This window comes from Seriola dumerili, unplaced genomic scaffold, assembly GCF_002260705.1.
Source record: "Seriola dumerili isolate Sdu_G_001 unplaced genomic scaffold, Sdu_1.0 BDQW01000092.1, whole genome shotgun sequence".
NCBI classification, from domain to species: Eukaryota; Metazoa; Chordata; class Actinopteri; order Carangiformes; family Carangidae; genus Seriola; species Seriola dumerili.
Window position 1 is genome coordinate 2039905 of NW_019174347.1, and position 16232 is coordinate 2056136.

Consider the following 16232-nt stretch of genomic DNA (forward strand, 5'->3'; position numbering starts at 1 on the left):
GGGGGGGTACTTTGGTTAAGTGGGGGTTCTTTGTCATGCAACAGGTGCTGTTGTCGCTCAATTTGTCTGGATGCTTGAGACCTTTGAGAGCTGATCTGTGTTTGCATCGGTCCATTAAAGGACAAAACAGCTGACTGTGCAAACGTCACTTAGTCCTCACTCTCACTCGTGATGAAGAGACACGTGATAACGCATCTGAAGACAGACTGTGTTTAAGTTAACCCGCTGCTTGTCAACGTCTTGACCACGACCCTCCAACCAGACCGCGGCTACGTCCGCACGAAGTCAGACAACAGAGCGACTGTGAAATAGTCTCATAAATACTCATGTATTCACCGATTCATTCATTAATCTGCTTAATTACAGGTTAATGACAGCAGCACTGACATGATCGGCCACACTGACAAAACTCACAATGAATTTAAAAACAAAGAACCACAAAGGAAATTAGAGGAGACACAACAACATCCCCTTTTATTCCACCTGGACAGGTTTATGTCATGTGTTGAGTACCAGCGTGAGTCTGACGTTTATCGGACGTTATCAATACTTAAGTCGAAAGTCGAGTCTCAGCTGCCGTATGAATGACGTACTGTGTGATGTGTGTACTAATGGCCGTCCTCTCTCTTTCCACATTCAGACAAAGAGAAGAAAGAGGTGTCACGGGAGTCGTCAGAGGCCGCCGTGAAGGAGGAGGCAGGAGACGCAGAGGAGCCGGTCAAGGTGGCGAAAAAGGAAAAGAAGGAGTCGTCCAAGGAGAAGAAGGAGTCAAAGAAGGATTCGAGCAAAGAGGCCAAAGAGCCCAAGGAGGAGACGAAGAAAGAGTCCAAGAAGGAGTCCTCCTCCTCCAAGGAGAAGAAGGAGTCATCGAAGGAGAAGAAGGACAAAGAAAAGGAAGGGAAGGAGTCCAGCAAGGAACTGGGGGACAAGAAAGTGTCCAAGAAATCTTCAGTAAAGGTCAAAGAGAAGAAGAAGGAGCCAGAGGCCGGAGAGGGCTGAAGGAATCAGTGCAATAAGCTCCAATGATACACACACACACACACACACACACACACACACACACACACACGCATAAACACAACACAAGATACATGTCCAGACTTCATACATATATACATACAGGGGCTCACACATATAAATATACATATGTGTGTATATACAGTGTACATGTAAACATATACAAGACCACAACACACATGTTCACATATGCAGTCTAAACATATATTTACATGTAAATACACTCAGTCAACGCCACATATCTCAGCAGCCAAGTCATTTCCTCCCGGACGCATATTTACATCGCCTAGTAATAGCTGACCCTCACACACACACACACACACACTGCTGCTGCTGAACCACCACACCACATCCAGTAGTTTTGGTGTGTGTGCACTGAGGGACTGTGGTGAGGTCTGAGCCCAGGGAGAGCGAGGACGAAGGCTAAATCCTCCTCCTCCTCCTCCTCAGACATTTCGCTGACTCTCTGCTTCCTCCTTCCTCCTCCTCCTCCTCCTCCTTCCTCCTCGTCTTTGTCGTCTGGCCTAAGCGGCAGTTGAACCCACAGCCCTGCACCTCCCTAATCCCAGTCAGGCCCCAAACCACCCCCCCGCCCACACTCTCCTCTGGATGTGATGTCAGACCCCGCCCTCTCACCCCCCTCGCGTGGCACCGGGCCTCGCCAGAGCCTCCCCCGCCTCGCCGCTAAGAATAAACCCGCCCGCCGCGTCCAGCCGCCCGGCTGCTTCCGGGTAAATCAAGGCCACATCCTCCAGCCACCTCCGCCACCACCATCCCCTCTGACCTCCTCCAGCCAGATCTGTTGTTTAAATGTGGGACGTTCAAGGACACACAGCTGCTGATGGACACAAACGTGGTGCAGCGGGGTCGAACCTGAGACTGTTTGTGTACGGTGGAAACCAACAGGGCGTTTCTGGAAAAAAAAAAAAGCAGGGTGGCAATCAGGAGGAGAAGAGCCTGCAGGGCCGTCTAACACCCGAGGCCTTTTCTGCCCATCTTCAGGAACACTATGAAGAAGAGGCTCGATGTTACGCACGTATTTATTTAGCAGCGTATTGAACCAGCTCCGTACGATACGGTTTGATACGATATGTTACTGTAAGACGACCGTGACTAGTGCCAGAGGAAGAACAGAGTCTCAGCAGCAACACACACGAAAAACGCACAAGGTTTCTCAACGATTTCTTTCACTCACGTCACAACAAAGAAAACTTTTTTTTTTCCTGCTTTTGGTGGCTCATGCAAACAGGTCGATGTGCACGTGCAGCGTCAAATATCAAGCATTAAAAAAATGCAAATTGATAGCTTTAGATTTGTATTCTTCACAGTAAGGTTTCGAAGGAAGTATAGGATATCGTGTCAGAACTATTATCTGTGAGACGCAGCCCTAGATTTGAGATTTCTGTTTCAGATTTTGTCTGTGGTGCTCAGAGCTTTCAAAAATTACATTTATAAAAAGTTCAACAAGCAACGTGTCCACCCTGTAAACGGATTTGTCAGCGACTGTTTCCTCTGTAGAAAGTAGTTCCAATGAAAACTGTTTGTTCTGTGGATCATCTAGTTTAGAGGGACACAGCTTTTGGAAAGACAAATTGATGCAAGTTCAAACCGTCTGAGACAGAAACCTGGACAAATGAAACTAAACTTTCCCTGGGGTGAACCAACCGTTACATCTTAGTTTATACACAGAGGGTGAAAAAGACTTTATTAGTGAAGTTTAAAATGAAACAGGAGAATAGAGAAGATGACAGAGGAAAGCTGTGAGAGAAGTTTTTCTTCACCACTGATCAACAAGGAAAACAAATGTGGATCCGAGGTTTTACAAACCGAATCCTGTTGATATTGGAGATACTGATTTACAAACTTACAACTCACTAAAATGTAAGACATTGGACACACACACACACACACACACACACACACACACCAGTTTAGGAGCTTTGAGCTTTGTTTCTGCCAGACTTTAAGACTTCAGCCATAGACGCTGTGGCAGCTCAACCAAAACAATCCCAGCAGCAACACGTCTGCTCCATGTCCGTGTGTTCAGCTTCGACGCTTCTGTCCACCGGGAAGCTTTTCATCAGGCGCAGGTCACGGCTTCTGTTGACCTTTAACCCTGATCCAGTTCGGCTGTGTCCCTTTTATTTTTTCAGTGTTTTTAGATTTTAATTAATTTAGCACAGGTGAAAACCGCTGAGCTCGAACGAGCATCGGTTCGTCCTTTACAGAGGTTCCCGCTGGACACGAGGCACTTCCTGTGTGCTGTGTCGCAACACCTTGAATGTTTGTAATACAGAGTAGGTTTTGTACTGTTGTGTTAGCCGTTCAGATGTACCAGGCTCCTGTTGGGAGTCTGCTTTTATAGCCACAACTCCCTCTGCACTTCAATGAACTGTGTCGTTAGTGTGCAGCCTGAAGAAGACCCCCCAACCCCCAACCGAGGAGTCTGAGAATGAAATAAACGTTATTTATGAAATATTTAGTAATAAAAGTTAATCTACTGAGGTAATCAAAGCCTTCAGTCAGTGCTCTGTTTTCATTCCGTTGTTTCCTTGTTTGTTGTTGTTCTGCTTCACAGGATGGTAATGATGAGGTCGAGGTAACGTCACGTTCACCTGCTTCATTCTCTGGTGTGATTATTATTCAAACAGCTACAGGACAAATAACCTGCTGCTTTTTTACTCCTCTTGCTCCCTCCAGACCGAAAGATACTCCACAGTTAATATTCCCCTCAGAGCTCTGCGCCGCGTCGACTTCCTCCTGCACCGACGCTGAAGCTGTAAGTAAATCATAACTGTGACAGACACTGAGTTCCCTCCATCGCCAGAGGTCAGAAATTCACAGTTCAGCCCATTCTTATTGAAAATAATAACGTGGCACTCACCGGGTTTGTTGGTGAGAAGTCAGTCGATGGGACGGGATGAAAACAAACAAGTTTAGCCCCAAATTAACTTACAAAGCCAAACAGTAAGTTATTACCACATCTGTCCTTTGTAAACATCCATCTCAGGTGTGTTCACTCTCAGTTTTACCTTTAGATAATCCGGATGAACTGTTGGCGTGTTTACACCTGTCTGGTCATCATGTTTCTAAACCCATCTGACTTCTTTATAGCGACGTCACCTGGAGCCAGTTTCTCAGAGTCTGAGTTAACGTTTCCTTAAATTGCACAAAACTTCCTTAAGTTTAATCTTTAAGTTTTTAAGGTTTTCATCCTTATCTTAGTCTTATAATTGAGGAATCACTTAAAGTCAGTTAAACCGTTGCACATAAAACCTTAGCGACAAAAGATAAAGGTACGTCTGACTCTCACATCTGAACTGCAACATGGTGCGTTTATGGGGATAAATGAAGAAAACGAACGCATACGAGGAAGAGTGTGCCGCGACCAGGAGACACCCTCAACGACGCAGTAGAATTTAATCACTAAAATCTCTGTCACTGCTCATTCGCCTCAATTTTTCTCCTTAACTAAGGAAACCTTTGAAGAGATTCTGTGCAACGCCATTAAGAAACTCCCTAAAGTGGCATTCTTAAGTAGGAAACTTAAGGTGTTTTGTGGTTTCTAGTAATCCATGGTTGCTGGTGATGAGAGGAAAGATGGCGGCGCAGGTGCATCACTTCCCGAGCTTTACGTTGCATAAAAGCCTTGTTGAGTTTCCCTCTTTGAACTCGAACTTAAAGGACCTTTTTCTCCCAGTAGCTAAAAAAAAAAAAAAGTCTGAATTTCCAACTCTCCATCATCTCTCAAACGCAGCACGACATTACAACATCACATTTCTCCGTTTCCCCCCGGACGGTTGCGGACAAAGTGTAGAAACCAAGCTAACACTTGTCATGTCGCTGAACAGGACTCGGTGTGACGGCGTTTGAAGTGATTGTTTTTGTTTTATTCTCGTCTTTTCTCTTGGGCTCTGGAGACAAAGCTCTCTCTCTCTCTCTCTCTCTCTCTGTCTCTCTCTCTCTCTGTCTCTCTCTCCCTCCCTCCTGCAGATTGAGCTGCTGCTGTTTCATTTGGCAGCAGCTTCCACTCTGTGTACATTTAGCAGCGCCGCAGATAGAGTTTCACAACCGCAAAGACACTCTTCTTTCTCAATTTCTCTGTTTGTCCGTCACTCAAATGTTTTCATTTCACTCGTTCAGCCTCTGTCTGTTTTTTTTATCTCCTCCTCTCTACATCCCTTCTTCAAACTCTCCCTCCTCAGGTCGACTTATTCCCATCTGTCATGAAACCTCAAACCTTCTCACCTTCCCTACCTTCTCTCTCCATCACTCACTCGTTATCAGTTTCTTTTTCTCTCTCTCTCTCTCTCTGTTTCTTTATTTAACTCAGTTCAAATCTCCATTTCCTCTTCCGCTAACTCCTCCTTATTCTCTCCATTATCTTCTTTCATCAGCTCCTTTGACTTTCACCTTTTGCTTCCTTTCTCCTCTTTCCCACCACTCCATCCCTCCATCTATCAACTCTCACAAAATTACCAGCCTCTCTTTGTTGTTTTCTTTCCTATTTCAGTAACCCCCTTATCCACCCACACGATCTTTTCCTGGAAGTCTTGAACTGAGCTTTTTTTTTTCTGGATCTCAGGAACTTTACCTCCTTTGTCCAGCAGACCGACGTTACGTCTCTGGGTCCAGGGGCCACAAGCAGTTTAAGATATTTTGAATTTTTGGAATAATTGTTGGGGGAAAATAAACATCTCTGATTGGTCAAACCCAAGTTTAGTGCGTTGCACAATCATCATGTGGATACCAGCGATGGGAAATGTTCATACACAGCTGACTCAGTCATAGAAATAGAATTGAAATGTCCTTCAGGAGGTTTAGTCGTGTTGTCATCCCCAACCATTAACTAGCTATCAAAATCAGTTAACTAGTCATGGTTAGTTCTACTCAACCTGAAAACAGCTGTTTGGTGTATAATCTGAGCCTCTGGATGAGCTACAAGGACTACAAACCTTTAACAGAAAGCTTTTTAGGGCCATTGAGTTTGAAAGATTTCTGCAATTAAGAAAGAGTTGCACTGTGGGTAAATGTAGGATCCATTTGTTTTTTTGTTTTTCAAAATAAAGATGGCCTGCTGCGTAGAATAAAACCAGTAAAGTAGAGCCAGAAAGTATCAATTAAATTACGAACGTCTCATCCGTCTGAATGATTTTAAACTGTCCATTTTTTCTGGGCTTGTTTCTGATGCTGTTTGTTGTGCGGTTGAGGTTATAAACGGGAAGCTAAACAATAAAGGAAATGTGTCTGCTGCTAGAAGAAGCTGTGCTTGTGAAAGCCGGTTGGCCAACGGACATTTGAACCACAACAGAGACGAATCACAGCCACAGACAGAAGCGTCTGGACGTCCAGGGTCATTTCTCTCCCATCATCCATCATTGTTTTCTCTTTCTTCTCCGTCTCGCTCCTTTTCCCCTTTCTTCTTTGTGTTTTATATTTTTGTGTCTGAGCACTTTTCCAGATTTTTTTGCTCTTTACTAACGTCTTCCATCTTTCACGCCTCGGTCCAGTAAAGCAGCTCTGATGTGAGGAACCACCCAGCCGTTAAAAAGCATCAAACAAACAATACCAAACAATGAAAGTGTAACCGGGCCGCAGCAGCCGTTTGGATGCAGTGTAATAAAAGCAAAGTTTGGATTTAGACGCCGAGGAGCAGCCGGCTCTGTGTGGGTTTTATTTTGGAGCTTATTTCTGTCTCTCGGGGTTTAAGGCGTAAACAAACTGGATTAGATAATTGCCGCATCATTTTACCCGCTTGCACATTTGTAGCGTCAGCAACGTTTCACCTCCGCCACAGGGAACTTAAGTGGCTCGGATTTCTTTTCTGTGTGAACAATACTGATCCCATGTTTTGATCCCAGGGGAAAATTACCAGAAATTATATTTTGTTTCCATGGTAACGCAGCTTTGCCTAAGTGATGTTGCTTTGTGGATCTTTTTAGATCATATTTTCTTCTCCTCTGGTAACTTTCATATTCATGCATCTGTTCTTTGAGGAATGTGACAGGTTCATATTTTGACCTTTAATTGGGAAATTTACCACAAAATACATCATAAAACTCCTTAAGCAGCACAACTACATCATATTTTCTGTTCCCTCTTCAACAGTTTGCTTAATATTGTATTAAAAACAAACACTTTGTTAACCCGGTCTCGTCTGGTGCCAGCAGGTTTGTCAAATTCATCTTTTGAATAAACTCTGTGACCTTCTGCTTTGTTATCAACCACGCTAATGTGCTCTCCAGCTTCAGTTACTCTTCATTGAATCACATTATGCAAAAAAAACCTGAGAACAAAACGTCAGCAGGTGAGTGAAAGTTCAGAGAAACAGAAACTGGGAGATCAACTGTGACTGACTGAATGTTTAATGGCTGCATTTGTGAGGCACTTTTGTCCAAAGCATTTTACAGCTTGCCTCTAGCGTCAGGAGCAGTCTGGGGTTTAAATGTCTTGCCCAACAGCACTTCAAACTGTGGGCAGGAGGTGCCAGGGTTCAAACCCCCCGACCCTGCGAGTAAGAGACGACCTGCTCTGACATCTGAGTCACAGCTGCCTCACACGACTCACCTGCTTCAATTAACTAGTTGTAGCAGCTAGTAGCTAGCAGTGGTAGCCTAGCGATAGCTCAGCGGCTAGCCCAGGGAGCGGTTGCCTCTAGTGTCACCTGTTGCAAAAAAGACGCTTTGATGAGAGGCTGCACCACTCTGGTACGATCAGGCCTCGTCACAGGTGAGAGTCATCAGTCATCACAGGTGGCTGAAACCCTCCAGTGTATCTGCACACTGGTTACACTGGTGTGACGCTGAAGCTGAATTATCTGTGGAAGGTCAGTGTGGTTCCCTCCAGTTCTGAATCCACCTTAAAGCAGGTGAGTTTGATTTTCCTCCTGAAACATATTTTCTCTTTGACCTTTAAAAACTGTGTTTCTGCCTGTAGGAGGAGGAAGAAGAGGAGGAGGAGGAGGAGGAAGAGGATCTCTGGTGTGTGTGTTCATGTTCTGGTCCAGAGCAGCAGGTAAGAAGCTGAAAACTGAACTCTGCTTCAAACATGGAGGGAAAACTCTCCCCACAACTTGAATCTGACTGTTTTCTCTTTGTCGTCTCTTGATCGGAAGATCAACAAAGTCGATCACGTGCTGAGTGAGTTTCATGACCCTTCTTCCCTCCTGAAACACGGACCTCCTGCAGATTCGTGGCTTCTGTCCGACAGCGGCGATACACAGATTAAACTCGTAGTCTGACTTCCCTGTGAGAGGCTTGTAAAAGAAAAGAGTGATAGATCCCAGACCTCCCACAGCAGCTCTCGAACACAACACAACACTTCTCCCCTGAAAACACTCCTGAACCACTCACCGGTCAAACCCTGAGCTTCACTCATTTACACTCTTTACTCGTGTTTCCAGGGAGTTTCGTCTGTTGTGGAAAAAGTGCAGAAAATAGTTCATTAAAAAGCTCCATAAAGCTCTGAAATATCTGCACTTTATGTGCTTACAAGGATGTAAAATGTAAAACAATTACATGACACAGTTTGTGTTTTTATTGTGTAGTTCCACCCACTGCTGCTGCTGCTGCTGCTGCTGGTCCCGACTGATTCAGGACTTCAGTCTGTCCAGGAGCTGCAGGACGTGAAGCGTCATCACACCGACAGAGACGCTCATCAGTGAAAACAGATCTAATAGATACTGAAAACTCTTATGTAGCTTTTCGACCGTTTCTTTGAGGTGTCAGTGTGTTAGACAATAACAGCAGGTAGAGAACATGCAGCTTCTGTAATGTGATGTATTTCAGACGGGGCACACAGGACAGTGATGGATGTCTTTGTCCCGCAAGCAGCAAAAGATCTGTGAAGCTGTAACTCAGGTAGCTTCTCGTGTGAAATCAGGTTGTTGTTTTTGTTGTACTGTATCTGACGGTCACTCTGTCAAACCGCCTCCTCTCTCTCCAGCTGAATGATGCCGCTGAGCTGTGACAACATCAGCCGAGGCATAATTTCATATCTGACACAAGTTAAATGTCAACAGGAAGAGAAAAGAGGCATTTTGTTATAAAAAATGAGTCAGAAAACGTACAGGGACTTTTTTTAAAGGTTCCTCCACTTCGAACACAGGAAGGTTCCTGAGTTCTTAAAAAGGTTCCTCAGTTCCTGGAAATGTTCTTTCAGTGGAAACAGCATTACTGTTGGTGTAGCTTGACTCAGACAGCTGGGTCTAACCTCTCCCTCCCTCCCTCCCTCCCTCCTCCTCCTCCAAACCCCCCCCCCCCCAGCCTCTCAGAGCCAAAGACCTGCCGGCTTGTCAGGGGCCTTTTAAACCCCGGGGCCACCGGGGGCCACGCCTACCGTCTGCTGCCAGCCTGAGGACAGGAAGAACCTCTGAGAACCTCTGAGAACCTCATCCAGTCCAGGTTGGTGCCGCAGCAGCAGCTGCCTCCATCACACAGAGGAGAAAACTCACCTCCAGGAGTTTCAACATTTCCTCCGTCAACAGCCTCCTCTCAATCAGCTGTTTTCTCTCCTGATATTTGCTTTTTGAGGTTCACGTGTGGAGAAAATGTGACGTATGAGGACATGAGTCGTTCTTAGAAATGATCCTTGTTAGACAAAAATATCAACTGTGACAGTTTGAGTGACGCTTCAATGCATCTTTAAGCCACTTCTCAGCCAGGTGGACTGTAGCTCCTCCTTTGCTCCTTTTGTTTTTCACTCTTCACTCTTTCTTTTGTGTTCATGAGAAAATTACAAAATCACTCAAATCCTGGTGTTTACATTTGTATCATTTGTCTTTTTCTACTGAACATTGCTCAACTGAATCTTTAAATTCCTCCTCCTCCTCCTCCTTCATCACAGTCATTTTTGATGTCAACACAATCATCTGGGATTTAGTTGCATCTTAGCTGCTCTCTTTCTCATTCCTGCAGGCTTTTTCAAAACCTGAGATGATCCTTCTTTTTCTTTTTTTTTAACCACAGTGAAAGAACGCCTTTTCTTAATTTCCTAACTGTTTTTCCAGATATGATTCACTGTCTTCATCGTGTTTGTCGCTGTACATCCACACGTCCATCCCGATGATCGTCTGCTTCACTCACTCTTTAAACAACAACTGACAGACTTACGTCCAGTTTTCCTCACACAGGTGTCAGAGAGGAGCTCAGTATCTTGTCTGTAATTCAGGATATTTATTTAGTACATCAAGCAACATTTCCTCTTTACGTTTCCTTCCTAGATGCAACGATGTCTGTTTCCACTGTGAGTGTTAAAGATGAACTCAGACTTTAATCTTCATCAGGTGATTTTTTTTTTCCTTCCCTCTTGATAAAATTCACTGACTGAAGTGTTTAATGATGTTTTTGCATTTGATAATCATCCAGCATCTATACAAGTGTTTGATTTAACATTTATTTTAATGGTACAAACAAAGTCAGCAAAGCTTTTTTTAGTCAAGTGGACAGATCAGTGTGAGCAGACGAGTGTGTCAGGGCTGGACTGTGTGTGTGTGTGTGTGTGTGTGTGTGTGTGTGTGTGTGTGTGTGTGTGTGTGTGTGTGTGTGTACAGTCAGACCAGATAACCCCTTACCCTCCCCCCTCCTCTCTCTGTTGCCATCTAGTGGCTAATATTACTGAACTTCAACCTCTCACACTCTGACACACTCCACCTCCAACACTCAAACATTTTATTTCAAAAATCATCAGTGTTTTCTCTCTCACACTTTATGTTGTTTTTTTTTTCTTTCTGACACACACTTCCTCTTTGAACACACACTCTTCTTTGAACACACACACTCTCTCTTTGATGCTGTCTGTTCCTTTGAAACACACACACACACACACACTCCTTTTCTAACACTTTTCTTAAACACTCTCTTGTTGTCTTCCTCTCTGCACTCTCTCATACTTTTCTGTTTTAACTCTCTTCCTCCTTATTCTCTCACACACACACACACACACACACACACACACACACCTGGGCCGTCCCTGGCTGGTGTGTGTTTCCAGCATGCAGCAGCAAAGATCGAGCGGCGGCTGAAGCTCAGTTAAAAGCTGCTGGGTGGGTCCTAATTATTTCTTTGAAGACTCGCTTTTCCTCCCTGTCTGAGCTTCTGACGAACTTCACTTTAAAGAGGCCAGACACACACACACACACACACACACACAGCACACACACACACACACACACACACACACACACTGTCATGCAACCCGCCTCATCTGTCACATAAGAATTTAATGTCAACTCCAGGCTGCAGATTTATTGCAACACAATGCTAAAATGTAGAAGAGTTTGTTCGCCGCAAACAGACGCGCGTTACGACCACGACAGTGACGTCAGCGTCGTTCCGCGTCGGGAGAATCACACGACAAGAGGTTTTAATTTAGATGTGAGATACACACTGTCATTAGAGATGAAGAAACAATGACAACAGACTCTTCCTCAGCTCACTGCGGAGCCTGTCAGGGCCACATCAGTGTCCCCCAAGGGTCCCCCAGACCCCGGCTCTGATACCACTGACCTTTGACCCTCTCAAGAGCCACAAACTTCACTTTGACAACAACAAGGACTCATTGAGGATGACTGAAAACAAGGCATGAATATTTAAATCAAGAATCAATATGTGGCCAAAAGTATGTGGACACCCAAACCTCCTTTAACAGTGTCCACTCTCTTCTGGTTTCAGGTTTCCCATCAGACTTTCTAACCTGCTGCAGCAACTCAGCCACAGGAGCATCAGCGAGGTCCAACACTGATGTCAGGTGATCCAGTTCAACCCAACGGCGCCGGACGGGACTGAGGTCAGAAAGCCTTTCTTTTTCTTTAGCTGGCTTTGACACGGTCACGTTCACACAGGAAAGGAACAAACACAAACTGTTGATTTAAAGTCAGAAAAACTGACGTCTAAAATATCATCATGAACAACAGCCACAGACTGAAAGACTGGTGTCCACAAACCTCTGGCCATGTAGTGTAAACAGAGTCTGCTTTAAAAAAGACAGGAGAAAAGTTGTAATGAAACAATTAATTCTTTTCAATTTTCTTTTCAATTAATGAATTCTTGCAGTGAAAAACTTCAGGTGTGAATCTGGGATCATTTTAGAAGAAAGTTAACTTCTTGTTTCTTCTTTGACACAAATGTTGCACTTGACCTCAGTCCTCCTGCTTCCTCTTCCTCATTCCTCTTCTTCTTCTTCTTCCTCTAAAACACTAAAATTTACTGGTGACATGAAGCACATGTAGCTCCCCTGGCTTGTTGGTAATGAAACTAGATCCCAAAGCAGGAGGTTGGTCTCTCTTTCTCTCTCTCTCTCTCTCTCTCTCTCTCTCTCTCTCTCTCTCTCACACACACACACACACACACACAGCTTTACAGTACACAGAGGTTCAGTAGCAGAGAGACTGATTATTAAAATCTTACAATAAGAAAAGGAGTTCTGCAGGGTTTGGGGTCTAGAGGAGGAGGAGGACTGAGAGATGTCTGCAGGAGAGGACCAGAGAGGGTCTGTGGAGGAGGTTTCGCAAAGGTCTGGAGGCAGGAGGAGGTCCCGGGTTTCACAGAGGAGGCAGGACTTTCTGGCTCTGTGGTGCGCTCCAACACCAGAGGTCCGCTTTAATACCAGAGGAGGAGGAGGAGGAGGAGGAGGAGGAGAGGCAGGTCGACTCTTTACACTGCTGCGAGAGAGAGAGAGAGAGAGAGAGAGAGAGAGAGAGAGAGAGAGAGAGAGAGAGAGAGAGCGCAGTCCACTCCTCCGTCCCGGACAGTCGCATCGAGCATCCATGTGCCAAACGGACTTGTGGATTCGGAGCGCAGACTGAGAGGAGTCTAGTCCTGGAGCGGGTTCACTCACTGATCAGATCCGCTCTCTTCTCCAGCTCGTATAAATCAGCACGTGCGAGTTTATCTGAGCTCAGATCAGCTCGGACTCCTCGGTCTGGACTTGCCGGGCTGTTTCCCCTTTGGGATTCTCACATCTGCGGGATTTGGGACTGTTTTTTTCCTCATGCATGTTTTCCATTAGTTTACGGACTCCTGTTGTCCGCGCACGACATGCGCACCCCCGCTCTGTGCTGCCTGCCGGCGCGTCTTTGTCATTTTAATGTCGCTGAAAGCGTCTGCTTCAGTGTCACTTTGCATTTCAGCGCAAACTGACAAACTGTCCCGGCTGGAATAAAGAAGAGAGTCTGCGGGAGAGACGCGGGACGTGGATCTGTTTCACTTCATCTCTGGATTGATTTTTTTATTTTTATTTTTCTTTATTTATTCCGCAAAAAAACTTTGAATCGTTTTTTTTTCCTGGAGCAAACTCGAGGATGTTGCTCCGCTGCTGGAACCCTCCCTCCTGGTCCACCTGTAGGTTTTTCTTCTGCTTTCTGCTGCTGCTCCAAACGCCCCGGTCCTCCTCTCCGCTGATCACAGGTGAGATTAAAGGGATCGTGTGGCTCCGTAATAACACATCACAGCAGCCACCGTGCGTAAAAATCTACCCAAACCCCTCCACGGTCATTCAGTCTCCGCGCACCCAAATCAAAGTCACTTGAGTGTCTGAGCTCCAGTAATGTGCTGGTCAGCTACAGGGTTCATGAACCCTGCGATTCAGCCTCCAGTGAAATGCACGATCACCAGGACACAGACTCAACAGTGTGCGGATAAAAGCACTCATGCCTTTTTCTTTTACAGTTTCCTTCCCGCACGTTGCATCAACACAGTTTTTATTAGTTTGTGTTTTTATCTCTTTATGAAGTTGCGCAAAGTGAGTTTTCGGTGGGTTTTTCTCGCTGAAAGCTTCGTTCATCTTGCCTGTGAGAGTTCATACGGTATTTTAGGGCAGGAGAATTAAATTATCCAAACTCGTTTTGCAGTTTAACCCGGGTTATCCTCTCTGTGCCACCCTGCAGAGACTCCAGTAGAAACGGAGTTACAGCGGAGAGAAAAGCCACTGAAATCCACCCTGGCACGCTTGTTGTTTGCAGCAGAACTTGTTATTCGCTGCTGCAGTTTTCTCAATCAAAGTAATTTATATCAAACGTACAGAAGTGAAGCTAAAGAAGGATTTGGATCTTTAGGATGAAAAGCTTCAGGTAAATTATAAGAGATCTTCCCGCAGATTGTTGTTTCTGTCTCTAGACGTTATAATTAACCCACTTTTTTTTAGGCTGTGAAGTGTAAATCACTTTTCTCAACCAGCTCTAATTTAACAGCCTCTCTGCCCCCCCACCCCCACCGCCCAGCCGCCTCTCCTGCCTCTCTCTTCCCGGTGTGAGCGCGCTCTCCGACCGGCCCGCTCCCCTTCTGACAGCCGCATTGCATCATAGGATATCGTTTGTTTGCCCTGCAGCGCCGCTGAGAAGTGAGAATAAAAGAACCGGAGTGAATGAAAGGTTAATGTGGTGGCGGTGGTGGTGCGTAAAGGCCGGGCTGCGCCACCAGCCGCCCGGCCTACATGCGTCTTATCGCTGGGTAAACAGCAGCGACTCGTGCGGCTGACCTGCTTTTACTGGCCTGACCCGGCGCTGAGAGGGGAGGGGGGAGGTGAGGGGGGTGGGGGGCATTGGATTAAATAGATTTGATTATGGTTATTTATTTGGTTTCCGTTCCTCCAGGGGTCAGTTGGAGCGTTTCCATAACGACAGTAGTTAAATTTCTTTATAATTGAATGAACAAAGGGAGAAAATATTTGCTAGAGCTGATTCAAAACACAGGTTTCTCCTCCTCTGCAGTTTCTAACTTTAATATAGACCTCTGCAAATATCACACACGACTTTATCCACATCCGCTCTGTCCCTGAGAAGAATCACCTCAGATTTGAAGGGTTTCCCCTCTCTTGGCTGTTATCTCTTTTCCTCGGAGAGATGGGAATCAGATGTGGTACCAAACCTGTACCAGATGGGTCTCTGCGGTCGAACATGTGCAACTGTTTGACATGGAGCTGTGTGCAGGAGAAACCTCTGAGAACCGACCAGCTCTGTACCAGGTGATGGAGGCTGCACCGATTCAGATCCCAGCGGATCAGATTCCTCCACCTGGCATCTCAAATATGCAGCTGTGTCATCTGCCTATTGTCCGCCCCGCCACAGATCACAGGGCTGTGGGCCGTTTGTTGTCTTACAGTCGATCGGTTGAAGGTGTCAGTGGCAGCAGGTGGAGGGTCACCCTGTCGGTTTCAGGATCGTGTCTCTCTGTGTGTCACCACAGTGTGTTTCAGATCTTCTCCAGGGACACTTGTTGCATGTCATTCTGTCCCTAGAGTTTGGCTTTAAAAGCACTTTTCTGAGTCTGAATAGTTTAGGATTCCTTTTATAAAGTGGTAGGTGTTCACCGGAGGTTTAGTGGTGGTTTCACTGGAGGAAAACCTGAATAAAAGTGTGTTTTTCATCAGGTATGAGACAGCTCAGGGCACTGTAGTTGCTGTTAGCTTCGCCAAAACCCCTCCCAGACATCACTGATCAGCTGGTTTACTGCTGTGTAAAGACTGACCATATTTAACACCTTCAGAACGGAATAAACTAAACTAAACTCTGCATGTACGTAATGCTTCATAAATCTTGAATACAAGTAGATATTTATTCATTTATTCTGAAACAGACAGTGGTGGATTGTCCAGTGCTGTACCGAAGCAGAAATCTGAGTATTTCTATTTCTGCTTTATACTTCCAGAGGGAAATATTGTAGTTTTACAGATTTTCCATATAACAAAACACCACTCAGCAGTATATAAAGTAATTTAAATGACCTCCATCTCCATTTACTTTATTTTGAGAGCTTTTTATGACACTTGTATTGTGTATTTTTACTGGAACTACATTTTTGATGCAGCATTTTTATATTTCAGTATCACAGCTTTTACTCAAGTAAAGGATCTGAATTATTTCTGTGACACTGGAAACAGAAAATGTGCCACACGTCCATATTTGATGCTATTTTGAGACTTTTGAGAGGCACAGCTGTTGATCTGGTGCTGAAGGGGTTAATATTTGAGAACTAAAAGTGAAGTTTTTGAGACCAGTTTTATTGTATATTTGACATTTAGCTCAGTCAGTTTGTGTTTTTGTCTGTTTAATTTTGTCCTTTTCACTGCTGTTAACATGGAAATGTTAAAAGCATAATTTAGATCATGTAGTTCTCCGGTTTAAAGCATGAATAATATAAATACAGTTATTATCTGTAGATATGCAGGGATCTGGAGAGATGAGACTCGGCAGCTGAAAAGCAGGGGGGGGGGGGGGGGGG

General features: G+C 45.1%; 2 protein-coding genes across 2 annotated transcripts in view; both read left to right on the forward strand.

Annotated features, from left to right (window-relative positions):
• bbs9 (Bardet-Biedl syndrome 9) overlaps positions 1-1705 on the forward strand; it is a 166897-nt gene extending 165192 nt beyond the window's left edge. The window contains exons 23-24 of the mRNA XM_022746160.1: positions 641-836; positions 1468-1705. Coding sequence (XP_022601881.1) covers positions 641-836; positions 1468-1705 — 434 coding nt within the window. The remainder of the gene's footprint in view (positions 1-640; positions 837-1467) is intronic.
• Positions 1706-13315: 11610 nt separating this feature from the next.
• Positions 13316-16232, forward strand: part of bmper (BMP binding endothelial regulator) — a 27526-nt gene continuing 24609 nt past the window's right edge. The window contains exon 1 of the mRNA XM_022746176.1: positions 13316-13421. Within this exon, the coding sequence (XP_022601897.1) occupies positions 13316-13421 (106 nt within the window). The remainder of the gene's footprint in view (positions 13422-16232) is intronic.